The sequence below is a fragment of the Eschrichtius robustus genome, chromosome 8 (genome assembly GCF_028021215.1).
Source record: "Eschrichtius robustus isolate mEscRob2 chromosome 8, mEscRob2.pri, whole genome shotgun sequence".
Taxonomy (NCBI): domain Eukaryota; kingdom Metazoa; phylum Chordata; class Mammalia; order Artiodactyla; family Eschrichtiidae; genus Eschrichtius; species Eschrichtius robustus.
The window spans coordinates 119075858-119103848 of NC_090831.1; the positions used below are offsets into that span (position 1 = coordinate 119075858).

General features: G+C 36.6%; 3 protein-coding genes across 5 annotated transcripts in view; all 3 read left to right on the forward strand.

Annotated features, from left to right (window-relative positions):
• The window catches only part of ARHGEF5 (Rho guanine nucleotide exchange factor 5), a 224777-nt gene that overhangs the window by 71148 nt on the left and 125638 nt on the right, over window positions 1-27991 (forward strand). The window contains exon 1 of one of the 3 annotated variants that reach the window (XM_068549608.1): window positions 5173-5344. The exons of the other annotated variants lie outside the window; for them this stretch is intronic. The gene's annotated coding sequence lies outside the window, so the exon portion shown is untranslated. Of the gene's footprint in view, window positions 1-5172; window positions 5345-27991 lie in introns of those variants that run through there. 3 annotated transcript variants of the gene reach the window in all.
• LOC137768225 (olfactory receptor 2A2-like) overlaps window positions 1-27991 on the forward strand; it is a 134710-nt gene that overhangs the window by 71089 nt on the left and 35630 nt on the right.
• Window positions 25284-26220, forward strand: LOC137768606 (olfactory receptor 2A2-like). The gene is given in 2 exon segments (XM_068550148.1): window positions 25284-25544; window positions 25546-26220. Coding segments are annotated over 2 exon segments (936 nt in total).

The following is a 27991-nucleotide window of genomic DNA, read 5'->3' on the forward strand; positions in this document are numbered from 1 at the left end:
ATCATAATGATATTGATTATTCTCTATTTTCTGACAAGTCATAAAAGTTTTATTTACCGCAAGAGTTATAAAATTCTAGATTAATTACAAAATTAAACATAATTAACATTTATTTAAAAAATATATAGTGCCCAAAGCATAAAATATATAATATTCAACATGGTAAACAAATATAGGTATTAAAAAAGGTGAAGTCCAGATTGCTGCTCTAGACATTTACAATATCTAAATAAACATATAAATAAACAGAATTCACTTTAGTTGGTAGAGGATCACTATCTACAAACTTCTTTGTTGCAGGTTTTTTCCATCATAATTTTGTCTAAATTGTTCACATGTGCTGCCAATGTATGATTGTCATTATAATTTTAAAATAAAGGCAATTCTATGTTTTTTCCCTTTTCTGAGCAAGATAATCATATTTCCTTGAAATATAAATTGCCACCATTTTTAGAGTTAGAAACGCTTCAAAGAAAATATTTCTGGAGAAGATCTCAGTGTTCCAATTCAGTGCTTCCAGTGCAAATTTAAAAACTGGCTCAACTGTTGCTCAAAGTCAGTACCTCAGATTCTAAAATGTGAGGCTGTATATTTTGAATAAGCTTAAATATATGCAGCAATATCAGCAAGTCTTGTAAACTATAAAGTTATTCCAGTGAATCAAATGTTTATCTTCTCTATATAATCAAAAATAGGAAAAATCATATGGTTATAATATTAAACATGGCTCATTTTTAGGTAAAAATATAAAGCATTTCTCCATTATCTTACTTGTTTTACAGAGAGAATGAATGGAAAAATCAAAGAAAAAAGTTAATATTCTTAAAATAAGGGAATAAAAACTGCATTTCTAAACTATTATCTGGTTCAAAATCATTATTCTGACAGAATAATTTCTAGAGTAAAATTTCACTTTCACACATCTTTCCTTTCCATTTCTGTAATACTTCCAAGATATTAGAGCTATGTTTTTGTTGTTCTGATGTAGTTGTGAATACTGTATTGTAAGCTGCATTATAGTAAAGCTTACAGAACCTTGCATTACAGGAAGAGAACAGCAGTAGTGGTCTTCTGGTGATTGGAGGGTCTTCCCAAAGTTAGGAAGTTTCTACTGAGTCACAGTGGAGACAAATGCTCCCTGACAACCTGACTGAAATCTATCATTCTCACAAGTAGGCCATGGAAGAGGGAACACACACACACACACACACACACACACACACACACCCCTGGACACTACACTGGCATTATATGAGAGCAGTACAATACCTCAAATATCAGAGGTCAAGAATACAGAGATACATGAAGTTATAAGAGCAGACACCGACTGCTAGGTTGGAGCCAGAGAAATGGGTGAATGAACCCCGTTTTCCCTACTTACTGGGTGGATGGAGCGAGTACTTAAAATACAGGACCCTCATCCGAAAAATAGGAATAACCTTATGTCATAGAAGATTAAGACCTGCCTATAAGATACTGCATCAACACAGTGCTTGACACATAAGATACACTGAGAAAATGCTACTCTCAAGTATATACTATCCAGAGACCACTGGTCAAGCCTGAAGCCTGAGGATTGTCCCCAATTGTGGACACAATATGAACAGAATCATGTGTCTAGCTGCCCGGAAGTAAGGCTCTTTCCACTTGAGGTCTGTGTCCAAGAGCGGGGGGCCCACTCTGGGGCCTCTCACACCTGAAGAAGCAGTTTTGTTGGTAGCAGCCGTATACTTACTAGTTATCACTATTACACCTGATTATTATTGGTTTTTTTAGCCTTCAGGGTCTTCAGAGATCTCTTGTTTCTTATCCCCAACAAGGATCCTTTCATTCTTGTACAACCTGAGAAAGTGGTATTTTTAAAGCCTTGAGAAAATGGCAGGGGCTCTAAAAACATCAATGCAGTAATATCTTCTATCCTGAGATGGTACATTTTTTTTTCTTAAGAATAATGTAGAGAACCTGCTAGGTGACCAGCAGCATTTACAGTTGACCCTTCAACAACATGGGGTTTTGAAAATCCGTGTGTAACTTATAGTTGGCTCTCCTTACAGGTGGTTCTTCTGTATCCGTGGATTCAACCAACCACAGATTGTGTAGTATTATAGTATTTACTCTTGAAAAAAATTGCATATAAGTGGGTCCATGCAGTTCAACCCTGTGCTGTTCAAGGGTTAACTGTACACAGGTAGGGAACCCTCATTTGTCAAAACAGGTGCTTCTGGGACACTTTCTCTACCATCTTCTCAAATAAGGGCTGATCCTAGTGCCTATGGTGTAGAAGGTTCAATCCAGGGACAGATGACAAATATAAATGCACAAGCATCAGAGCGGGCAGTGGGCAATACAATTCAATACAAGGAAATGACCTAGGCTTTAATTACCTGGACTAGGTATTTCATTCCCTCCTACTGGGGCCCTTTAAAGTTCAACTTATTTAAGATTATCTGTCGTCGTTTGATCCCTAACAAGGCACAGCCTGACTGGTGGAGAATCAAGCAGAGGGACGGGATATCAATTAGTAAACAGTTTAGTGAACACAGTCTTTGGATCCAGCTTCCTGAGTTCAAATCCAGGTTCTGCCACTTACCAGATATTGTGCCTGGGCTGGTTATTTAACCTCTCATTGTCTCAGTTCTATCATCTGTAGAATGGGGAGCATATAACTGCACCTGCCTCATAGGGTAATCATGTAGATTGAGTTAACTTTTGTAAATGCATAGGGCATGCATAACACGTAGCAGAAACTATGTGTTTAATTGATACATGACATAGAATAAATAAATCTACCACAGGCTTAGCATTATGGTTAGATCAGAATCCAAGGATAGAAAACTACATCATATTAACTTTCCCCTTTAATGTGTAATTTTGATTAGTCAGTGATAGACCTTGGAAGACTCTATAGAGAGAGTTGTTTTTTTCTAGCCTTATTCTTTCATTTGGGGAAGAAATTATTTTCCCCACTTTATAGACGAAGCAATCAGAAAGATTCGGGAAGATTAAATTACTTACCAAAAAGAAAAAAGAAACTCAGTGAGAAGACAGAAACTAGAAACTGAAGAAAGAGTTGTCTTAAACCTGTAGTGAGACAGGCCTTTTGGGAAGAGGCAATTCACAGCCCCTGCTGAAAGCAATTACAACCTGATAAAACTCCCAACAGTTTTCTAAGGGACTTTCAATGATCTCTCTAGATCTTTTCGGGATCACCCACTCAGCTGACTATCAGTTTTGAAACTTGCCTGCATTTTAATTTATTTTGTGAGTGGCCTAATAATCTTTAACCAGACATTTCTTTATTGATATTGCCTCTCTTTTTTCCTACAAAATGTTTTTACTAGCAGGGGGCAACCTTGAGTGTGGCTTATCAGCAACCTCTCATTTACCAGCATGTTTGAAACAAAACTGTGATGCAGGCACAAAACTATTTTGTCTGAGAAGTTGTCTTTAAATATATACATATTTCCCAACTTAATACAGCATTCCTTCCTATATTCTTAATGATTCTTACTCCCTGCTACTTTTTATTAATCCTAAAAACTCATAGATCCATTGAATTGGCATTGGAAGAGATATTAGGGATCAACTAGGCCAACTTTCTTAATTGAAAACATAAGCATCTTCTCAGCTGCAGCTATGGAGACTCAAAGAGAACTTTAACCGAATGTGTCTTGAATAAGCCATTCATCCTTTCTATGGGCAAGTATGTCTTTTTCTATGTTCAGTGGGTTTATCTATTATTTATTTGTTTATTGTCTCTCCCTTTTCCATACAGGCTCCAGACAAAAGTAAAAGTAGTAGTAAGTCCCCTTTGTTCTCTCTCTCTCTCTTGCACTTGGAAAGGAGAAGACCACAGAAGACACGACACACCAGTGGTTCTCACACCTGAGTTTGCACCAGGATTACCTGGAGGGTTTGTTAAAATTATGATTGCTGGGTTCCACTCTGGAGTTTCTGATTCCATAAATCTACAGTGAGGTTTTGCATTTCCAACAAGTTTCCGGGTGATGCAGATGGTGCCAGTCAAGGAAAAACCAGCGAGATCAGCTACGTCAAAGGAAAATCCCTTTTTGATCATCCCCTTCAGGACAGACACACGTTTTCTCTTCTTCCCCCAAACACCAAAGCTTTCCCTCCCCCAGGAGAGGGGGTGGACTAAGAGAGACGTATAATCCAAATGCATGTTGTTGGGAGACTATCAGACTGGAGGGGAAAGTGCCGAGTAGACAGAGGGTTAAAGGATGTGGTGGGGGAGGGTGTCTGGAAGGTTCCTGGAGGGTCTCGGTGGGAAGTTCCCTGTGGTAATTAGGTTCTCACCCAGAGAAGCCACTTCTGATTCTCTATCATCTGGCACCTTTTGTAAGGATTGGATTGTATCAATGTAAACTGGAAAAAGAACTGGTCGAACATATTTCAAAACTCGCTTAGGAAAAGGTCAAGACACTCTCCCCTACTTGAGCTTCAGCAAATTTCTCCAGGGTAAGGGGTAGGGAGACAGATCCAGGCTTGACCCAGAAGTGTCTTTGTTGGCTCCTAAAATCGAGTCCCATCCCCCCCATCCCTAAATTCCTTGTTTGATAGAACGAAAGGGTGGGGGGAAAAAATGCAATTTGACTGTAAAGTGGATTCCTTCTCCCCATTTTAAAATTCCTGCAGGTGGGATAGATCTAAGAAGGGGCAGGTTCTCTTAATCAAAACGATCCTCCTGAAGGTTCTCCTAGTAAGAGATTATTTGGGGGTCAGGTTTAACTTTTACAGGCGCATCACTCCTCCCCACCCCCATTCCCCACAACATCCAGTAACATCTCTGAAGTTGTTTTGACCGATGTTCCCAGCCTCAGCACTGTCATTAGCATCACATGCGGAGCACGACAGGCCAGGACTCTACACCACACCGTCATCATCAGAATCAGGCGCTGTGATTCGGCATCAGGTGATTCTGATGTGCCCTCTAAGCGTAAAAAAAAAAAAATCCCACTTTTAATCAAATAACCAGTTACAGCTCTGTGAGAGCTGCCTGTCTTTTAATCTGGGTAGTGAGGAAACGCTTCCACCACGGGCAGATTTAGGCAGCGGGAAAGCAGCACGAGGGTGCTGTGCTTACGGAAAAGGAAATAAGACTGTAGGTGGGAGAGCTCTTCTAAAAAGGAGTCGTCATAAAAAGACCACGGAACTTTGGTAGAAACGTCCAGTATTTTGCTAAACTTGCTGCCCAAAGTCACCAATGTCCTCAATCAATTATGGTCTTTTGAGAAGTACAGCAACCGAAAACCTCAGCTTTCCCAAGTCAGCCGAGTTTCCGTTCCAGCTCTGAATCTGCAGTGGGGTGAGGGAAAGACTGAAGGTAAGTGCTTGAAACTTCTTTCACCTCCAAAATCTTCCTTTATTTTAGGGCAGAGTTTGTGTTATTCAAAGGGCTACCCTAATTATGGCTACTTTATAACTGGGAGACTGTTCTTTGGCGCTTAAAGGCACCAGTGCTTGGAGGATGTCCACAAAAGGGGACAGTGGTTATTTCATGCAAGATGAGGTTTGTTTGTTTTTTTTTAACTTTGCTGATGAATGGTTTGAATCTCTCCTGGAGGGAAATGGGATGCATTGATAATAACTTTGGTAACTTGTGCCATTTACATGGTGAATAGAACACAAATCTGAAACATTTGGTTAAAGTCTGTTTATTCATGAACTTAAAAAATAAAATTGACTAACACACATGGTGAATAAACCCTACTTCCTTAGCTGTAGAAGAAGCTATTTCTTTCCTGAAGGCTTTCTCTTGTATAGCTGTTTTTAACTAGTTGACTCAAAGAGTCCCGAGAAAATTTCTTAAAAATGGGCTCCTACGGTTAGCATGTAATGCTTAAGTGTTTTTCTTCATCTGTACAAACTCTTCATTCCTGGAGTTAGCTTTGTATTTTCCACTAGTTAGGATGGGCAGAATTTTCCCTCAGTCTCTGGTATTCAGAAATTGTGTGTGTGTGTATTTTCCTCCAAGGCTTAAATGCTAAGTATTTTTTTTTCTTTCCCACAAAGAACATGTGGATCATTAAGGCCAGAATTATTTTCAAAGTAACATCTCTATGCCTAGTAGTGATTCCCTTATAAGTCACTTGGTCTCTCTTTATTAATGTCTCCCTTATAACCTTCTTTAAATTTTTGTTTTTTTATTCACACTTGTTTTCAAAACCCTGTAAATGATATCCAAAGTTCTATTCCATCAAATCCAAATTCTAGTCATAGGCATTCAAATTTCATCTTCTGGTAGCACAGGTTTCATTTCTCATGACCTCTCATTAGGGTGGTCTTCTCACTGTTTAAATAGCGAGACCCCTTGTTTGTTGATTATCACTTCATGTTTCATTCCTGTTGTTTTCCATGCTGGAGTGGTCTCCACCTCTTTCCTAGTGACAACTGCCTGCCATGGCACAGGGCTGCCTGCCACCAGCCCTGTGAGGACCATTGTGGCAGTTTGACCCCCCCAAAACACCTCAACCGCCCACTTGTTTCAAGAAATGGAACACAGAAAATACTTCTCTCTAACATTGGACAACCCTTCTGCCTTTGAGTGTCCCTAAACTGCTCCCTTACCTCCTTGCAGCCAACCAAGAGCTACCAAATGTCCTTAAAAACCAATTAGACTCTCCCGCTTCAAAAAAAAAAAAAAAAAAAAAAAAATTCCCACCATAGTAGAATGTTTGCCAATCAGAGGCTTGTCTCAGTGTTTCCTTTTTTTACTGTATAAAACTTACTGTCCTTGCTAAAAACTTTGTACCCCTACTGACATAAAAGCAACAGCAGATGAGTTTGAGCCTAACGTCTACAAATAACAGCCTTTTAAAATTGTGCCCCAGACTTAGTTTTGTCTTTGACACCAACTGTCTAAATCCTATCAACTTTTCGGAAGCAGTTTTGGTTCTAACCTCTCTGTAGCTCTCCAGCACTCAGTTTCCCCTTTCCTGTGTTATATGACCCCCCCAGCCTCACCCCCCGACTCGCCCCGCAGGAATTGTAAAGTAATAGTGAGGAAATGAAGGGAGAGGTGCTGTATCTTCTCTTTTCCTCCCTGTGTTTCCTCTCCATCAACTCTCTCCCTCTCCCTCCCTTCTTCTCTCTCTACTTCCTTATTCTTTTAAAATCTCTATATACCTAAAACTGAACCTAAGCATAAACACGCAACGTCCTTGTCAATGTTTTTGAACATGTTCATACTCATCTCCCAGGGCAGTTCTCACAAAGCCAACCAGATTGCCATGTTATTTTACATGTGCAATATTTAGTCACAGTATAGAATTTTTAATATCACTTTGACATTATTAGGAGAAACGTCAATGTTTCAAACACTTGTGTAAATAATGTTAAAAGAAACTTAAAATTTTTAAATAGTCTAAAAAAACAATATTTCCGTCCATTCTAGTAATCAATTGATCTTTACCCTTAGTGTTTGAATAGTACTATAGTGAAGTAAATTTTTTTTTAAAGGGAATGCTATTTATTTATTTATTTTATTATTTATGGCTGTGTTGGGTCTTCGTTCCTGTGCGAGGGTTTTCTCCAGTTGCGGCGAGCGGGTGCCACTCTTCATCGCGGTGCGCGGGCCTCTCACTATCGCGGCCTCTCTTGTTGCGGAGCACAGGCTCCAGACGCGCAGGCTCAGTAGTTGTGGCTCACGGGCCCAGTTGCTCCGCGGCATGTGGGATCTTCCCAGACCAGGGCTCGAACCCGTGTCCCCTGCATTGGCAGGCAGACTCTCAACCACTGCGCCACCAGGGAAGCCCAGTAAATATTTTTGAATGAATGCATGTATGAATAAATGACTGACTGAATGAAGGAATACCCATAGAATATGCTTATAAATGAGGAAAAGGACTTGTAGATAGGGAAGTATAGGCGTTTGGGAGGAGGAATAAAAATAGAAATTGAACAGCAATCAAGGCCAATTTGGTGTCACAGTACTGCAATTCTAATCCTCTGTTTTGGTAGGCATTATAGTTAATGCTTATCAGTTGCAAAGGAGGCAACTTGATTTATATTATACTTAGCAATAGCCCTGCAAACAATAAAATGTATCTAGTGTCCTAGAGAAAGCGACTTTATTCATGGAAATTGCTACGAATCCTGAGGAGAGAGGAGAGAAAGTGCAAATAACAAGAAGTTATTTTTTTAATGTAAAACATCATAATAACATCTAGAACATATTTCCTAGCCGATTATTGATTTCAAAAACAGAAACACTGTTTCTAAATGTGTATAACCTTCGTTATTACTTTATATAATATACACACAGTAGGGGCTGAAACAGAAGCTTTTTAAATGCTGCAGGGTAAACTGTATTAAAAGTTTCTTCCAGCTCTGATTAGTGATTGATGCTCATAACCTTCTTTTTTGAGGCTATATTCTTTACTATAATTTTCTAAACTAATTTGCCTTTCTTTCATTATATTTTAAATTGAAATATACTTGACATAGAACATTTTGTAAATTTAAGGTGTACAATTTTAATGTTACATTTATATGTTGTAATGTGATTGCTATTGTAGCAATAATTAGCACCTCGATCACATTACATAATTATCCTTTTTTATAGTGGCTAGAATAATTAAATTCTAGTAGCTTAGCAAGTTTGATTATAATACAATATTGTTGTCTATATTAACTATACTGTGCATTAGATCTCTAGGGCTTAATCACTACTCGTTAAATTTGTACCTTTAAGCAACGTCTGTCCTATCCCTCTGCCCCCATTCCCTGGTAACCACCATTTTACTCTCTTTTTATGAATTTGGCTTGTTGAAATTCCCATATCAGTGATATCATACTTGTTTTTCTCTGATTTATCTTACTTAGCATAATGTGCTCAAGGTCCATCCATGTGGCTGCAAATGGCAGGATGTCCTCCTTTCCCATGGCTAAATAATATTCCATTGTGTATATATACCACATCTTCTTTATCCATTTATCCACTGATGAGCACTTATGTTGTTTCCATGCCTTGGCTGCGGTGAATAATGCTGCAGTAAACACGGGAGTGTGTGTATCTCTTTGAAATCCTGTTTTCATGTCCTTTGGGATTATAACCAGAAATGGAAATGCTGGATCATATTATGGTTCTATTGTTAATTTTTTGAGGAACCTCCGTATGGTTTTCCATAATGGTTGAACCAACTCCAGTTCCCACCAAGAGTGTACAGAGGTTTCCTTTTATTCCCCCACATCCTCTCTAGCACTTGTTATCTCTTTTTTTTTTTTTAAAGAATTTCACTTTTTAAAATTTATTTATTTATTTATTTATGGCTGTGTTGGGTCTTCGTTTCTGTGCGAGGGCTTTCTCTAGTTGCGGCAAGTGGGGGCCGCTCTTCATAGCTGGGCGCGGGCCTCTCACTATCGCGGCCTCTCTTGTTGCGGAGCACAGGCTCCAGACGCTCAGGCTCAGTAGTTGTGGCTCACGGGCCCAGTTGCTCCACGGCATGTGGGATCTTCCCGGACCAGGGCTCGAACCCGTGTCCCCTGCACTGGCAGGCAGACTCTCAACCACTGCGCCACCAGGGAAGCCCTATCTCTTATCTTCTTGATGATAGCCATTCTAACGAGTGTGAGGTGATATCTCATTGTAGTAAAAAATAATAATAATAATAAAAATAAGCATTGTTCAGTAGGACTAACAGAGTAAGGACTCCCCCAGATTCTTTGCTCCATAAAAGCAAGAAGGGCACTGACAAAATTTGTCAATCAACTTTTTAAAAAGTCTAGAAATTAAGAAATGCTTGATAACAGTCAAAACAGGCACTCTTGACAAGAGAAGTAAGGCATGAAGGTGACGCTTATAACTGGGGCCTTTTAAGTGGCTTTAAGGTGTAAGATTTTGAGATAGGAAGTCAAAGGACCTGCTGATTCACACCAATGTACAGTAGGTAAACATTCTTTGAGGAATTCATTTATGTGTTAACAGCATATAAATTGTATTGAAATCCCTGGGCCTGATGAGGTCTCACAGGAAGTGGATAGAAAATAAACACAAAGAACAAATCCTGAGTAATATTCCATTGTATATATGTGCCACATCTTTTTTATCCATTCATCTGATGATGGACACTTAGGTTGCTTCCATGTCCTGGCTATTGTAAATAGAGCTGCAGTGAACATTTTGGTACATGACTCTTTTTGAATTATGGTTTTCTCAGGGTATATGCCCAGTAGTGGGATTGCTAGGTCGTTGGAGTCTGTCATACAGAGTGAAGTAAGTCAGAAAGAGAAAAACAAATACAGTATGCTAACACATATATATATGGAATCTAAGGAAAAAAAAAAAAAGGTCATGAAGAACCTAGTGGCAAGACGGGAATAAAGACACAGACCTACTAGAGAATGGACTTGAGGATATGGGGAGGGGAAAGGGTAAGCTGTGACAAAGTGAGAGAGTGGCATGGACATATATACACTACCAAACGTAAAATAGATAGCTAGTGGGAAGCAGCCGCATAGCACAGGGAGATCAGCTCGGTCCTTTGTGACCACCTAGAGGGGTGGGATAGGGAGGGTGGGAGGGAGGGAGAGGCAAGAGGGAAGAGATTTGGGAACACATGTATATGCATAACCGATTCACTTTGTTATAAAGCAGAAACTAACACACCATTGTAAAGCAATTATACTCCAATAAAGATGTTAAAAAAAAAAAAAAAGAACAAATCCTGAAAACTGAAAACTGCCAGTGTTTGTAGATACAGGAAATGAAGAGAAATGATCAAAGGTGATGGGAGAGGAACAGCCAGGAAGGTAGAAGGGCAACTGAAGGAACAAAACATGATAGTCAAGTAGAAAAAAATGTTTCAAACAGAGAGAGCACTTGACTATGTTCAATGCTGCTGGCAGGTCTAGTCGTAGGAGGATTGAGAATTAATCCCTGGATTTAGCAAAGTAAATTTAATTAGTGTCTTTGATAAAAAGTTTCACATTCTGAGTAGCTGTGTTCACGAGAGAATAAGAGCAGAGACATTTGAGACAGAAATTGCTGGAGAGAAGTTCTTGTGTAAGCAAGAGGGATGGGATTCATAACATAAGTGGAAGGCAGGCCTTTGCTAAGGACAAACTAGTAACTCAATAATAACAGCAACGAAGTTGGGATAAACGCATAGATTTAGTAACTGTGAATGTGATGGTATAGATCAAGGGTCCGGGCCACACAGCAGGAGGTGAGCAGCACCACAGCGGGCAAAGCTTCATCTGCCGCTCCCCATCGCTCCCATTACCTCCTGAACGATCCCCCCCTCCCCGTCCGTGGAAAAATTGTCTTCCGTGAAACCGGTCCCTGGTGCCAAAAAGTTTGGGGACCGCTGGTATAGAATGTGAAGGTTGTCATCTGATTTCTTTTATGTTCTCAATTACTCTCACGCAGTTGTTGAGACTGTGAATGAGAGAATATATTACAGACTTAAAGAGTGAGGAAATAGGAAATTTTCATGTGGTAGAGAAGACTAGGGAAATTTAATATCATTTGGGATAACATCAAGAGCCAAATTAATGTGAATATTTATGAATTTAAAGGGATCTCAGCCATTATGTTTGCATGTTTTCTCTAGATCTGGGGATGCGGGAAAAGCCATCCATCATCTAAATTTAATCTATCATCTAAATGCTTTAAGTGGAGAGATTACAATGGGTTCTCTAATTGTAGGATATATATTTAGGGGAGAAATATTTTAGAAAATGGACAAATACTTGGGGAGTAGCTTGAAACCAAAAGAAGGCAGGAAAGCACTGAGGGAGTGGATTCAATCTCCATGAGTTTCCAAATAAAAAATAATATTTGCAGTGGGAATTTATAGAAATTACTGCACATTAACACTTTTCAGCAGACAAAGATTTACTCCCTAAAGAAAATACAGTTCTTTGAGGCACTACCTTAACAAGTTCCATGGGGGTCATATTTATAACATCATGAAACTTTCCAAAAGTAGGATATGGAGACAAGAAAATTTCAAGATAAAGTACATAATACATTCATATCCTTGGGGATTGTACTATGGGACATAATTCATAATGCAAGACTTAGATCTGTTAAGTTTTTATGGCAACATCCTCTTGAAGATGAACACCCCTGCCATTCTTCCAGAGTTCTTATTTCTCTGCAATAGCAGGTACGCATACACACACGCACACTCACAGATAGCAAAGCTGAAGAGCCAAGGGGAGAGGGAGGTTTTGCACTACTCTGCAGGGAAGACGTAGAATGGAGAGGAGATCCTCAGTAATTTGTTCCCTGGACTCCACAGGTATGTCTCTGGTGAATGGGTTGGTTTTAGGTGATAAGACTATAAAGCCCATGTATGTATGTATGTATGTGTGTGTATATATATATATATATGTGTATATATATATATATGTATATATATGTATATATATATATATAAAAGCTCCTGAGCATTCTTGCATCCTGTGGTCTTGACGAGGGCAGAAAAGGTATCTGGGACTCATCATACACTGTACTTGCTTCAGGAAGCAGGCGACTCAGCTCCAACCATTCCCCATCTCTGTGAGTTTTCCTGTACATTCAAGCCCATTTTGAGAAAAATACCAGAAGTAGTACCACACCCCCTCTTTGAATAAATCATTATTTTTATACTGGTTAATGGTTTACAGAAGAACAGGACAGAAGGCTGGCAGAAATCATCAGGTTTAGGAAGAAGAAAAAGGCACCTTTGTGAGACCCCTTTTTTGCACTGTGCCTGGGGTCTCAGAGTAGCATCTAATACCCATGCTGTCTAAACAGGTTTCTTATTCTTCTTAGTCAGAGCCCCTCCCCAGTCACACTTACGGGAAGGGGCTGGTGAAACTCAATGACCCTGAGACATGGTATCAAACTGAAAGGGGCATAAGAGCCATCTGACCTGTTGCCTCTCCTTACAAATGATGAAGCTGGGGGTGTTCTGTGATTTGTCCTTCACTATCTTTCATTTCTTCCTCTGCTGAGGACCATGTGCTCCTACTACATCCTGGAAATGTCCTCCTGCCAGGGAAGTGAGAACACTGCAGCTCCTTTCTTTGCTGCCCAGTAGGGAGGTGTTAATAAGTGGCAGTGCGAAATCCTATAGCTATTTGATAAAGATCCCATTATTACTTCTTCTTGTATCAGGGAAGCTGATACAGATGCCAGTTTAGCTTATCCTGATTTGCTGTCCAGGGTTACTATGCAGGGATGATTTCCTCATCTGAGGAAAACCCTTTATCATCTCCTTGATAAACACGACTACCATTGTCACTTATCAAATTTTGGGGAGAAGTTCTAGCTGGTAAAAATATGGTGAAATGTCCCTACTACAAAAGCAATTTCTCTATTTCACATGTGTTTGTACCTGGCAAATTTACAGTCAATAATTTTGCTTTTATTCTCTTTATATTTATTTGTCAATTTTTTTAAGGTAATGGAGTAAATGAAAATAAATCATTCTTAAATTTTACCAAATGCAAAAAGAAAATCAGGATAATCCTGTCATTGTTTGTAATGTTCCAGTGAGACATAGGATTTCTAATACCTTCCTCTACACTGCTGTAATTTGGTTATTTTCATCCATATTTCAGCATTCTAATACTAGGATTCAAGTTACTATTTATGAGGCTAACAGGGTTTTCATATTCATATAATCTGACTTCTACAGTATAAAAGATGAGAGTTGATGGTCTGTTAACAGGAAATTACTGGAAAGGAGTTCTAGGTCACCCTGACCTGAGTTTGTTAGCCATCAGGGTCCACTGAGCTAGTTCGAGGTTTTAGACCAAAGGGTTTCACTTTTGCAGCAAGTCAGGGAAAGCAGTGATTATTTCCTGTAGACATGAGGTAGGATGGGAGATGTTCTAGGACTCATAAATATAAAGCCCTCTGATGATCAACTTGTAATATAATGTTTATTAATACTGTTTATTATTTTCTTACTAATTAAACCTTTTTAGGTATATATAAAATTATGTAGCAATTTAAATATATTAACTGAATCTCCTCTAAGGTATATTCTTACATAATATACAATGTGCCAAATGTATTCTTTTGTCATATAAGAACAACATGCCTAAAATACACAAGGAATTTTAGAGATATTGAATCTATTGGGAGCTGGACTTCGAAGCTAATATCAGATAATTGGGAGCTCCCAGGAGAGATGATTAAGAAAGACAGGCATATGAGAGCACAAGTCTGGGAGCCAAAGAATCAAGCAGTGTTGTCAGGGTACTACTACTTGTAAGACAACAAAAGCTACTGGAGGTTTATCTGTAAATATGTGAATGTGTAGAAGGCAGATTCTACATTAAACTAAGTTCCTAAGCAAACAACTCAGGACAGGAGGACAGACCAGAACTAGCAATTAAACCAGCAGCCACCATGGAGGTTTTTCACACTTGCGCTGACATCAATAACATTTGATGTTTATGCTACATTCATTGTAACATTAGTACCTAAAACTTTAATGTCAGCGACATGCACTAAAATTGGATGAAGGCCTTGGAGTCATTTTTATTAGCTGGCTGACCCAAGCTGCTTGAGAGACTCATAAACTATTATTCAACAGAAAAATCTCTGGTATGTTCTCCCTGGTACACAATACAGAGTATTGTTACTCTAAGAAGTTAATAAATCAATGGCTACAATATGCTGTATTTGCTGTATTTAATTTTTAATTTAGGGCTCATATTTGAAATCACTGTCTGATTATCTGTTTGTTTTACCCCAATGGCAATGATTAAAAATTAGACTTTTCTGTAATTTCAGGCTTTGAAGGATGTCTTCCTTCATGAGTGCCTCTGAAGGTGGACTTTGTACACATTATATAGCCTGTATCCCATCCTCAATGTGCCTTCCTGTTGTGAAAATCTGCTGAACGCTTTTCATGTGGTAAACACGCCAAAAATTTTAGTTCATTTACATAGATTTGTTACATCATTCTCAACACATAAAGATGCACTTGTTTTTCTCATGTTATTTATGGTAAGTAACAGAACAAATATTAGATAGTATCCCTTAGATTATATTTTATCCAAATAGAGGAGTTTTATAAAATTCCTTTATAAAGGTGCAAGATACATAATATAAAGGAGGCCAGTAGTCTGAGCGTAAATAAGGCCAATTTTTGAAATTAAAAAATTAAACTTTCTTTTTACTTAACTATGGATAAATACCTATCCTACTGTAATTTCAAAAAACCATTAGAAAATATTTATTAAAATTTTTGGCAATTATTCTCTTCAATTTAGAACCAGAAAACCACACCTATTCCTTTGCCTAATTTTGGATTTCAGAGGTGATATACAGACAGGGATTCTGTAGCTGATGCTGTGGGTACCCCATCCATAACACCTTGCCTTCCCACTTCAGTGCACACTGGCCTGACTTCTCAATGCCACCACATGCATTTCTTTGCCTGGGCAGGTTACCTGGAAACCAGAGCCACTTTACATGCCCATCACACAGGGAAAATGAGCCCTGATACATGGTCCACCCACCTCAAGGCACTCATCTAGTAATGGATACTAGTGTGTAAACACTCCAACTCCCTTCCATTCAGGTGGATTAACACTGAGATACACATTCTCTACTGGCTTCAAGATTTTCCCATTAGGATGTAACTTCAATTACTACAATACTATGGTATTTAATCATTCAACCTTCAGTGGATGTCTTTTCTTGGTTGTCTCCCTTTTCTGTTCCTCTACTTACATTTCCCAGGATTACGTCCTAAAAATTACTTGTAGTTGAATAATTGTCCCAGGGTTGGGTTCTGAAGGAATCCAAACCAAGATGCATCTCTTAACTGGAACCAATATTTAGGTTTATTTAGTTGTTAATGGAAGAGATATTCACGAATACAAGCAATATTGAACATGGATAGAAAAGTGATATGGTGATTTTTATGTTTAGAAATATTAAAAATATTTGTAGAAGGCTGCTTATTCTAGCACCAAAATACTTGGTTGTCAGAATATATTGCACTACAATTTTAAAAATTCTTTTATATCATTATATTCATATTACAAAGACAAACTAAACAATGTTAATCGATGTTCATAGATTTTGTAATCGGAGCACCTTTCGTGCAATTCATTATTGATTACATAATTTGGGGAATGTTTCTATAACTCTCACTTTTTTATTTCTAGAGAAAAATTTTGTTTAGAGAAATAGACCCAATTATTTTTGTCAAGTAGTTTCCCAAAACCATTAATTTTTTCTAGCAATAAGTAAACTAAATTATACATTTCTAAAAGTAATTATAGGAGTCCCTGCAATAAATATTTGTGTGGTCACATGGACTGTAAGGTCAAACAGAAAGGTAAGTCCTTGTTTCAGTCTTCTTTAATGAGCTATGATAGGTTTTTCCCTGGAAGTTAGGAAAAAAGTTATTATAATTATCTTATGAATATTCATATATAAACCTTATATATACAGTCTTTATATAAATTTATATATGTGCATAACATGTATGTATATATATATATATATATATAGGCACTTATTTGGGACATATCTGAAACTAGAATCCATGAGTCATTGTCATGCATATGTTCAAAAACAGTCAATTCTTCCAGAATTTTCCAAAATGGGTGTACTAAATTACATTCTCAATAACAATGTATCCCTGCTTTGTAACCTTGCCAAGTCCTTGTAGTTTCAGACTTTTTAATTTTGACCAACATTGTGTTTTGCATTTTAATTTCCATCACTTTGGTGACCTAGGAACTTTAGTACCTCTTAATTTTTTAATGTGCCCATGGGTCATTTGGACGATCTTTCACTTGAAATGTTTGTTCAAGTATTTTGCCGAATTTAAATTGGATTATCCATCTTTTCATGAACAATGTGCAGAAATTCTTTAACTATTCTGAATACGAGCCCTCTGTTGGTTATATGTGTTATAAATATTTTCTTCCATTCTGTGGATTTCATTTTTACTCTCTTAATGATGTCTCTATATAAACAGGAGTTAGGTTCTTAATTTTATGAATCTTTTCTTTAACACTGTTTTAATTCTGTTTCAGAAATTTTTGTTCCCTCTGAGGTTTTCACTATAAGTCACTAATTAGTGTTCTACAAAACTTGTTTTTATCTTTTATAATTAGGTCTAAAATATACCTGATTTTTCTGTAGTATATTGGTACAAGTCATGTTTAGTTTTTACCGACATAGATAGCAATTGGTCCAGCATTATTTATTAAAAACACCAGTGCCTTTGTCTTGGTTCAAGTAAGCATGTGTGTGTGCATGTTTGTGTGTACACATTTCTGAATTTCTGAGTAAACTGTGCTATTTCATGGGTCTGTTTATTTATCCTTGTCCCAATACAACATTAACTGACTGTATAAAGGCACTGTAACCTTATAGGTCTCAATATTCCATAGAGTAAGTCCTTTTACTTCCTTCTTTTTCAAAATTGCCTTGACTCTTCTTGATCTTTTATAATTTCATATGAAATTTATAATAAGGTTCTTAATTTCTACACATGAACAAACCTTGGATTCTGATTTTCATCTTATAGAACCAATAGAACAATTTGGAGAGATTTGCAATCTTTACAAAATGCTCATTCCCAAAACAAGGTATTATATATATGTTGCCTCATTTTGTACATCATCCTTGCACACATATTTTTGGACGTTTGCTTATTTGTAATAATAGGTCATCTATAAAGATTTTATTTTCAACATACACAAGTGTGTTGTCAACAATTCTATTTTATTTTCCATTTTAAATCCTAGCCCTTCTGTTTCTTCTTTTTGTCTTATTTCCAGCTGGTTCTTGAGTCAACTTTAAAAAGAAGTGGTTTTAGTGGAGCATGTTAAAATCATTTCCTAACTCAAAGGGAAAGCTTTTAAAGTTTTACTATCAATAATAATGTTTTTGTATGTTTTTTTTTAGAATAAGCAAGTTGCCTTCTACATAAAATTTGCTTAATTGTTTTACAAGGAATAGGCAGACAGTGAATTTTTCCTCTTTTGGCAGATTGTTCATTTTATTATGACTTTGTAGTATCTTTTATATGCCCACCTATGCTTGGGTCTGATATCAGTATTGCCACTACCAGTCACTGTTGGTGTAAAACATGTTTTTTCATTATTTCATTATCAATCTTTTTTGGTTTGGGGGTTCGTGTATGTCTGTGTGCATTTATGTTTAGGTGTGACTGTTGTAAGGAGTTCATAAGTGGATTTTCTGTTTTTAATCCGATATGATCATCTCTATCTTCTGAGAGATAAATATAATTTATTTACATTTAATACAGTAAAGGATATATGTAGACTTATTTATATCAACGTATTTTGTGGTTTCTGGATATCAACGATTTTTTGCTTCTCTTTTTCTGTTTTCTTGACTTCTACCTTCTTTTATGATTGATAATGCTTTAACCTTTCATTTATTTGCACTGTTATTTTGGAAACCATAGATTCTCTTTTTTTTTTTTAATTAATTAATTAATTAATTTTATTTTTTCTGGCTGTGTTGGGTCTTTGTTTCTGTGCGAGGGCTTTCTCTAGTTGCGGCTAGTGGGGGCCACTCTTCATCGCGGTGCGCAGGCCTCTCATTATCGCGGCCTCTCTTGTTGCGGAGCACAGGCTCCAGACGCGCAGGCTCAGTAGTTGTGGCGCACGGGCTTAGCTGCTCCGCGGCATGTGGGATCTTCCCAGACCAGGGCTCGAACCCACGTCCCCTGCATTGGCAGGCAGATTCTCAACCACTGCGCCACCATGGAAGCCCCTCTTGTCATTTTTTGATTGATGCTATTCTACAAGTTCTAACGTCAAAATGAGTAATTTATTGTAATAAATTTAAAATCATTCAGTATTTTGAGCCTCTTCAAGAATTTAGCAGTCTTTACTTTCAAATATATCTCTTTATGTATTTTTTAAAATTTTACTTTTATCCTTTTTCAACATCAAAATAATTATTTTATAGAACATGTTATTAAATATATATTTTATTACATCATTCAATATTGTTTGTATGTATTTGATTGATTCTGAATTCACTTCTGCCCTTATTAAGGAATAATCATTATTAGTATACTAAAGTGATATATGCCCTAAACTTTTATAATTTACATATGAAAAATCTCTTATTTTGTTCTCATACTTTCAAGAGAGTTCTTGCAGTTATAAAATTCTTGATTGAGAGCTTCTCTGCCTCTTGTTACATTAAAGATAGTACCTTATTGTCTTCAGATTTTGTGCTGCTGATAAGAAATCTGCTGTCAGTGAAATCGTTGTTCCTATGTCGATACTTTTCTTTTACCTTTGGTGATTTTTAATGTATCCTTTTGATCTTGGAAAAATTAAATACTAAAATAACGCAACAAAACTTTTAAAGAGGCAAATGAAATAAATATTACAAAACTTATGAAGCAAAAACTAAGACTGTAATTTGTTACAGCAACCCTAGGAAACTATTTTTTGTAAAGAGGAAAACAACAGTCAAATATTTAATTGTTATTTATATTTATTGAGAATTTATTTTTTAATCTATCTAAATCTCAAATTTGTGATCTAAAGATTCATTTTATCTTCAATTATCAGAAGTTCTTCTATGTCCTTATGGGTGCATTTACCTTTACTGAACTCTTTCAGAATGCATTTTTATCAGTTTGGGGACTAAGTTTAGTCTTTCTTCAATCTGGGACATTTCTGGTGAAACCTCTTCTAATACTGCTTCTTAACAATGCCCTTAATTATCTTTCTCTGGAAATACTATCATGTTTATATTTAGCCTCTCAATCTATCATTCATGCCCATAAACTGAATTTTCAAGAGTTTATCCCTCCGTTGTACACCTGACACTAACATAGTGGTTACAGATAAATTTTACTTCAAATAACAAACAAATAAACAAACAAAAAACCAAACTCTTAGAAAAGGAGATCAGATTTGTAGGACCAGAGGTCCTAGTGGTCGAGGAGGACTTGGAAGAAGGTGGTCCAACGGTACAAACTTTCACTTATAAGAAAGAGGTACTAGGGATGTGATGTACAACATGATGAAATATAATTAACACTCCTGTACGATATATGTGAAAGTTGTTAAGAGAGTAAATCCTAAAGTTCTCACAAGGAAAACAATTTTTTTTTCTTTTATTTGGTATCTATATGAAATGATGGATGTTTATTATACTTACTGTGCTCATCATTTCACAGTGTATATAAGTCAAATCATTATTCTGTACACCATAAATTTATAAAGTGTATGTCAGTTATAACTCAATACAACTAGAAGAAAAATAATGTGTAAAATAAAATAAAATACCCAAAAATGAATTTATCCCTTGTCTGTATATGTTGAGATCTACATAAATTCTTAAATACAATCTTGCAATGAATTATTTCCCTCTCTTAATTTCCAATCAATACTTTATCCACGTTATTGAGTTGGAAAAGTGAATGACTCTACTTATTTCCAGGATGTTTCATAGATTCTTTTTTCATGCAGTGACTGTTTTTCCATTCCCATTTTTTATTGCTTATTATTTATTGGAAATCTTAATAAGTACAATATTTTTATTGATGTATTGGAACATTTAATCATGCTTATATTAGATTCTTTGTAAGATTGTTCTAGACATTGAATTTCATCTTGAGCGAATATAAGGATTCATTATTTAACTTGTACACCTTTAGCGCTTATCTGGTATGTGTTTGGAAATTGGGTTTTTAAGCACATTTTGATAAAAGAGTTTTATTAACATTATTTGAAATTGATTTGAAGTTTCCATCCTTCTCTCTGTTTTGTGGTTTTGAATTTTTATTTTTCTTCACCCTACTCCATGATCCCTTGATAGAGAACCAGATCTTATAAGGGTGTTTCAGGCTCTGGTAACCCAATGAGCCAGCAAGCATACTGACTGTTTTATATGCACACTATCCAGCAGCACTATAGGTGTTTTCAACCTCCTTTCATATTTTTGCAAAAAGCTCTTTTTATGTGTCAGGACATGCCTTCATCCCTCATTCAGGTCATTTACAACTCAGACAACTTCCTTCCTGTACAGAGTCTGAAGTTTAGATAGAGGTGAGAGATGAGGACCTTTTCAGATCCCTTCTGAGCATTTTCCTAGCCCTGGTCATGTTTGCGGCCTTCTAGTTTCCCAGCAATATCTTGGAACTATTCAAATCACCTATTTGCCAAATCATCTTATTTTCAATCTTTCCACTCAGGCTTTCAAGTTAGCCTATAGTTTACCCCAACTTTTACTCCTTGTCTCATGTGGCAGCAGCTAATACTTTTACCTTTAAATGCTTTCAACAATTCCCTTCTGGGAGCTGCCTCAGCCCTGGGAGAGTTTTGAGTTAGTCAAAATAAAGGCAAGTCCTTTTGAGTGGATCCTTCAAGGAGTCACCAGACAGCTCAAATCAAACATCCATAATTCTGTGAGTATAAACCGTATTCTGCTCCTTCTGGTACTGAGCAGAAGTGCAGACTATCTTCTTCAGGGCTGCTCCTGAGCTAGGGAGTGGGGGATGGTATCAGGGTAAGTTGAAATGCTACAAATCTCTCCCACTGATTTTCAGGTTGGTTTGTTGTTTGTTTTCTGTAATAAGCATGCCTCTGGCAGCTATAGCTTTTGATTAGATTCCAGAATTCCAAAGAGTTTTATTTTGACAGGTTTTCTCCATTTTATATGTTGCTTTTATTGAGAGAGAAATACTTTTGATTTTTCTATTCCATTTTTTAACCCATGTCTCTCCACAGAGTTAATATTTTACTGATCTTCTTACTCAGGTGTAGTTTTAACATGTGGTCTGAAAAGACACTTAATTTCTCAGTTAATGACAGGTTTCAATCCCATACTTTTTTATTTTTAAGCAGAATCTTTCCATTTATGTATGGGAATATGCACTGCTCATGGGCCAAATTTATCAGTACAGTTGAGTAATTAACACTGTGTGGGAAAAAGGCTAACGAAAGTCAGTAGTTACACTTTCCTGTCAAAATGCATGGAAATTAGAACCTTTTAACTCCCATCAGCCTCTTCCCAACGTATATGCTATTGTTATGTACTTAGTTCAGCTTGTTCTAGGCACCAGAGGACATTGCCCAGTAGTCTTTGTACAGTCAATATCTACTTAGTTTTACAAATGTATGTGCTGCTTTCTTTGATCTTTCTTTTTACAATGTGAACTTTCTTTCTGGGATCACTTCTTTCCTGTGTAAAATGAAATCTTAGAATTTTCTTCAGGAAGGATAGTTGAATCCAGACTGTCTCAGCTCAATAATAGGTTTAGTTATTTTTCACAGAGGAGTACGGTGTAGGGTATGTAGTCTTGCCAGAAACTGAAATCTAAATCTTAATGTTTGTAAGCTACATCCTTCAAATTTGGACAATTGATTTTTAACTCCCCATTTCACAATTGGGGAAAATTGTCTTCTTATGATTTCCCACAATCCTCCTCCTAAAACATCTGATTTTTGTTGGTTTTGGTAATACTCTTTTAACATTATCAAGATTTGTGCTATTTACATTCCGTTTAGCCATCATCATTCCCACAATTTTGACTGTTCTTCCTCAATAAAATGAGTTTAATGCTGCATGATAGTCCTGTTATCACAATTCATACATATATCTGTAATATACAGTTGACTGAAAAAGAATTTTTTTCAGAATATCTCTTGGGTATATTTTATGAGTTTTGCATGCATCAGAATTACATATATATTTATGTGTGTATATGGATATAAATATATATAACGACTATATTACTGTGATAATATATAGTCATTGTATATATTACTATTTATATATAATATATATAAATATTACTATAATTACTAAAAGCATTATAGTAATGACTACCCCACCCCAGCTCCTGGAGCTTCTGCCTGCTGAGCTGTGGCAGGGGTTCTCTCTCTCTCAGCAGTTTTCTCACCATCATTTCCCAATGTGGTTAAGTGGTGGTTCTTCACATTTGCCCAACTCTATTGTTTGAGAGGAATCCATAGGTGTGAGAGACATCATATGCAGGCATTTCCTCTGGAGATGGCTCTGATATGGTCAAAAGAACAAAAGGACCTTATGTTACCTAACAGATAACGATACTGATAGGGTAACCTCTGATACTGGATAATGGAATTCTAGTAAGTTATAGTAAACTCCTTCCCTTGCTGAAGAGGTAAGTTTTACAATATAGTTATTTCTTACTGAAACTTTCCCAGGATGTCATCTAATATGGAAATTATTAGACTCGGGATTACTGTGTTGATAGAAATATTTGTCCTACCACAAAAGAGGATAGAATGAGTGCCAATTCCACTGACTAGAGTTGAAGAAATAACTTCAAGCTCCCTAGCTCAGTTATGGGACTGCCTGGGTAGAGAATCGCATATATTGGTCACTCAGACCTCTGTTTCCTGAGCTGCTATTATTTTATTGACATTATTGGAAGGAGAAATTTTATTAAGGCTATCTTACAATAGATAGGTAGACAGAAGGTAGGTAGGTAGGCAGGTAGGTAGATAAAAATAGATAGGTAGATAGATTTGACTGAGAGCTTCCATGTCCTGAAATTTAGTATAAGAAAATAATAAAATATACACAAAAATATATGTGTAAAATATAATCACTGTGGCATTATATTGCACACAACCTAGTTAGAAGGCAATATGTTACATAAAATATTCATATGCAACAAAATAGTGTGTATATGTTTAAAGAATGTTGAAAAGAAATTTGACATGGAAGAGGTACATGCTATTATGCTAAATGAAAGAAAAAGATAAACAATACAGTTCATATAATTTTAATTATATATTAAAATATATGTACAGTGAATAATAGAAAAATATATATACAAATTATTAATGATCACCTTTGCTGTATGTTTCACATGAGTATCATCTCTTACCATTTTATCAAATTTCATGTTCTTCTAAGATACTTAAGAAAACTTGATGTCAAAATCTCATGAGGTAGATGCCACTTTATTCATACACTGAACCAGACTATTGAAACTTTAATCTGTAAGCCTACAATTTCTGAGAGCCTATAATTTTCTAAATACAAAGAAAAACAAAAAAAAAATGTAAACAAGATAATTAATAAGATTTTGGGATTCTAAGTCTACTTTTGCCAAAAAAGTACTGTGTGATACAGAAATCATTTTCTTTAATAGTAATGTTAATTTAGTAAAATCGATTTAGTTCTCCAAAAGAATTCAGTAAAGATGTATTAGGATTAAATAAGTAAAGGTAAGAATCCATTATCCCTTAACAATTTATAAACTGTCCCAAATTATATGTTTCCCTAGTAAATGTGGATATCAGAAATTTGCCAACAATCATGATAAAAAATTATTTAACACCCAATAATAACAAATAGTGCTTTGAAAATTTGTATCTTCAATAAAAGGAGACATTTTTAGTGAAATAACTGATTCCAAGCCGAAGTGAGAAATCTGCACGATGAGTATAAGATAATTTGTTAAGCCAGAAGGAAGAAAGTATACACTTAAAAATTATGGATTAATAACTTTATAAGGAAAATAACTTGGAAACACCACCTTAACCAATGATCCACATGAACATCACCAATACTGGGGCGAATTAACATTATCTATGTATTAATGGAAGACATTAAGAAGGACACATTTATTTTTTCCTGACAAAAATTTTAATCTGAACTAAAACATGGATGATCAATGGCAAATCTCAGTTAAGAGACATTATACAAAACAAGAGCTCATACTCTTTAAAAATATCAGTGTCAAGGAAATAAAGGCTAACTATTTAAGATTAGAGGAGGTGAGTAGTATATGTGATATTGGATTTGAATCTTAGACTACATGAGCAGAATATGCTGTATTTAGAATAGTGAATCATGTTAATGTTACATCTGCTGATTTTGGTAATTATACTGAGAATAGATTAGTGAATATTCATGTTATTGAAAAAAATCAAGAGTTAGGAATAAAGTATCAGTATGTGCATAAGGTTTCACTTTAGTATTATGTGGTCTATAGAAAATTGATACTACATGCACACAGAGAAAATAAATGATAAGGAAAACATGAAAAAAAACAGTATGGTAAAATCTATATACTAGTATTGTTTATAATTCCTGATAGTTATCTAAAATTTGAATTACTTCACAATAAAAAGTAAGAAAACAAAAGGTAAAGAAACTTTGGAGAAAAAAAACTAAGTGAAGTAGGGACAAGCACACAAGCTTCCTCTGAATTCACTTCAGATAAGTAACTCTGGTTTTCATTGCTATCCAGATCTGACCTTTCCATCACACTTCAGTCCTTTACAGACTGTTATTAGGAATGGAAGGCAACCAATCATGGGTTACAGAATTCATCCTGGTGGGATTCCCCCTCAGTGAAGAGATGGAATTTCTCCTCTTTGGTATCTTCTCCCTGTTATATACCATCAACCTGCTGGCAAATGGCATGATCTTGGGACTCATTTGCCTAGACCCCAGACTGCACTCCCCCATGTACTACTTCCTTTCTCATCTGGCCATTATTGACATATCCATTCCTTCCAGCAATTTACCCAATTTGCTGGAAAACCTAGTGAAACATAAAAAAAACTATCTCCTTTATCTCATGCACTATGCAGATGCTCTTCAATTTGACTTTTAGTTCTATAGAGTGCCTGATTTTGTTGGTGATGTCCTATGACAGGTATGTGGCGATCTGCCATCCCCTTCAGTACACTGTCATCATGAACGGGAGATCATGCGTGGTCCTGGCCATCACTTCCTGGGCATGTGGATTTTCACTGGCCCTAGTACAAGTAATTCTCCTGTTAAGATTACCCTTTTGTGGGCCCCAGGAGGTGAACCACTTCCTCTGTGATATTCGCTCTGTCCTCAAATTAGCCTGCGGTGATACTGGGATCAATGAAATGTTCCTCTTTGCTGATGGTGTGTTTATCTTAGTTGGACCCCTTTCCCTGATGCTGGTTTCCTATGTGAGCATCCTCTGGGCCATCCTGAAGATCCAGTCAAAAGAAGGCCACAAGAAAGCCTTTTCCACCTGCTCCTCCCACCTCTGTGTGGTGGGGTTCTACTTTGGCATCGCCATGATCGTTTACATGGTCCCTGACAATAGTCAATGAGAGGAGCAGCTGAAAATCCTTTTCCTGTTTCACACTCTCTTCAACCCATTGCTGAACCCCCTCGTCTACAGTCTAAGGAATGCTCAAGTGAAGGCTGCCTTCTACAGAGTATTGCAGAAAAAGAGGAGGACAACGTGAAGGAGGGTACAACTTGGTTCAGTGGACTTTTTCCCTTTAAGAGAGAAGATTGCTGGTGCAAAAAACTCAAGAAAATTCCCCAGGAAGATGCATGATTTAATGATGAGCGTTACTCAAGAGTAACATCCGCAAGATGGAAGAAGAGGAATCCCTAAGCCCTCGTTCCTCCATGGAGACAAGAATATAGAGCAAATTTCCTTTGTGAAAACACCAGAAGTCAGATAATAGGTTGCAGCACTCCAGAGAAGCACAAAGCCAAGAAGAGATACAGTAAGTGTTCAGGAAAATTTATGGTATTTTACCCACCATATCTACTTCCCCTCTCTGGCACAGTGTGTCAGGATCAGGAGAAAATCCCCACTCCCAGCACTCAAGGGGGAAAAGAAGAATGGACCATGCATACTACTTTGTAGCTTTTCAGGGAGTGGACTGAGGTTTTGCTAGTTGTCTTGCCTGACTCAGAGCACTGATGGGAATGGCAGTTTGGACTCCTTGTTGGGACTCCTGAGAAACATAGCAAACACTGGAATTTCTTAAAGATATACAGAGATACATTTTGCATTTTCACAATTCTCATAGGTCTGCCCTGGTATCTCATTTTTGTTTTAACAAGAAATTCCCTGATGACGTGTGATGTTGAGTTTGTTTGCAGTTGCTTCCTGGTCATCTGTACATCTTCTTTGGTGAGCTGTCTCTTTACATCTTTTGCCCACTTTTATGTGATAAGCTTTATGTTTTAGTGCAATTTTAGAATCACAGCAAAATTGAGTGGAAGGTGCAGAAATACCCCATAAACACCCTGCCTCCACACATGCATAATCTCCCCCATTATCAACATCCCTCCTCAGAGTGGCACATTGGTTATCATTCTTAAACCTATATTAACACATCATCATCACCCAAAGTCCATAGTGTACTTAGAATTCACTCATGGTGTTGTATATTCTATGTGTTTGCAGAAGTGTGTAATTATTCCATCCACCATTATATTATTATACACAGTATTTTCACTGCCCTAAAAATTCACCTCTTCCTTCCTCCCTCATTGCTAATCCCTGGCAACCACTGATCTCTTAATTGCCTCCGTAGTTATGGCTTTTCAGAATGTCGTATAGTTGGAATTATAAAGTATGTAATTTTTTCATGTTGGCTCCCTTCACTCAGTCATATGCCTTTAAGTTTCCTCTGTTCTTTTTTTCCTTTGCTTGATAGTTCACTTCTTCTTAGTGCAGAATATGATTCCATTGTCTGAATGCACCACAGTTTATTTATCCATTTACCAACTGACGGACATCTTGATTGCTTCCAACTTTAGGCAATTATGAATAAATTTGCTTTAAACATCCCTGTGCAAGTTTTTGTGTAGACATAAGTGTTCAAATCCTTTGGGTAAATATCAAGTAGTGCAATTGGTAGATCGTATAGTAAGAGTATGTTTAGTTTTTTTTAAGGAACTGTGAAACTGACTCTCATAGTAACTATATCATTTTACATGAATGAAAATGAAGTCCCCTCAGCAATATATGAAATTTCTTATTGATTCACATCATAATCAGTGTTTGGTGCTGTCAATGTTCTGGAGTTTAGTCATTCTACTAGGTGTACACTGATAATTCATTGTTGTCTTAGTTTATTTCCCTGATGACAGGGATATGGAGTGTCTTTTCATATGCTTATTTGCAATCTATCTTACTTGTTTATTTTTTATTTTTTTAAAAATTATTTATTTATTTATTTATTTTTGGCTGTGTTGGGTCTTCGTTTCTGTGTG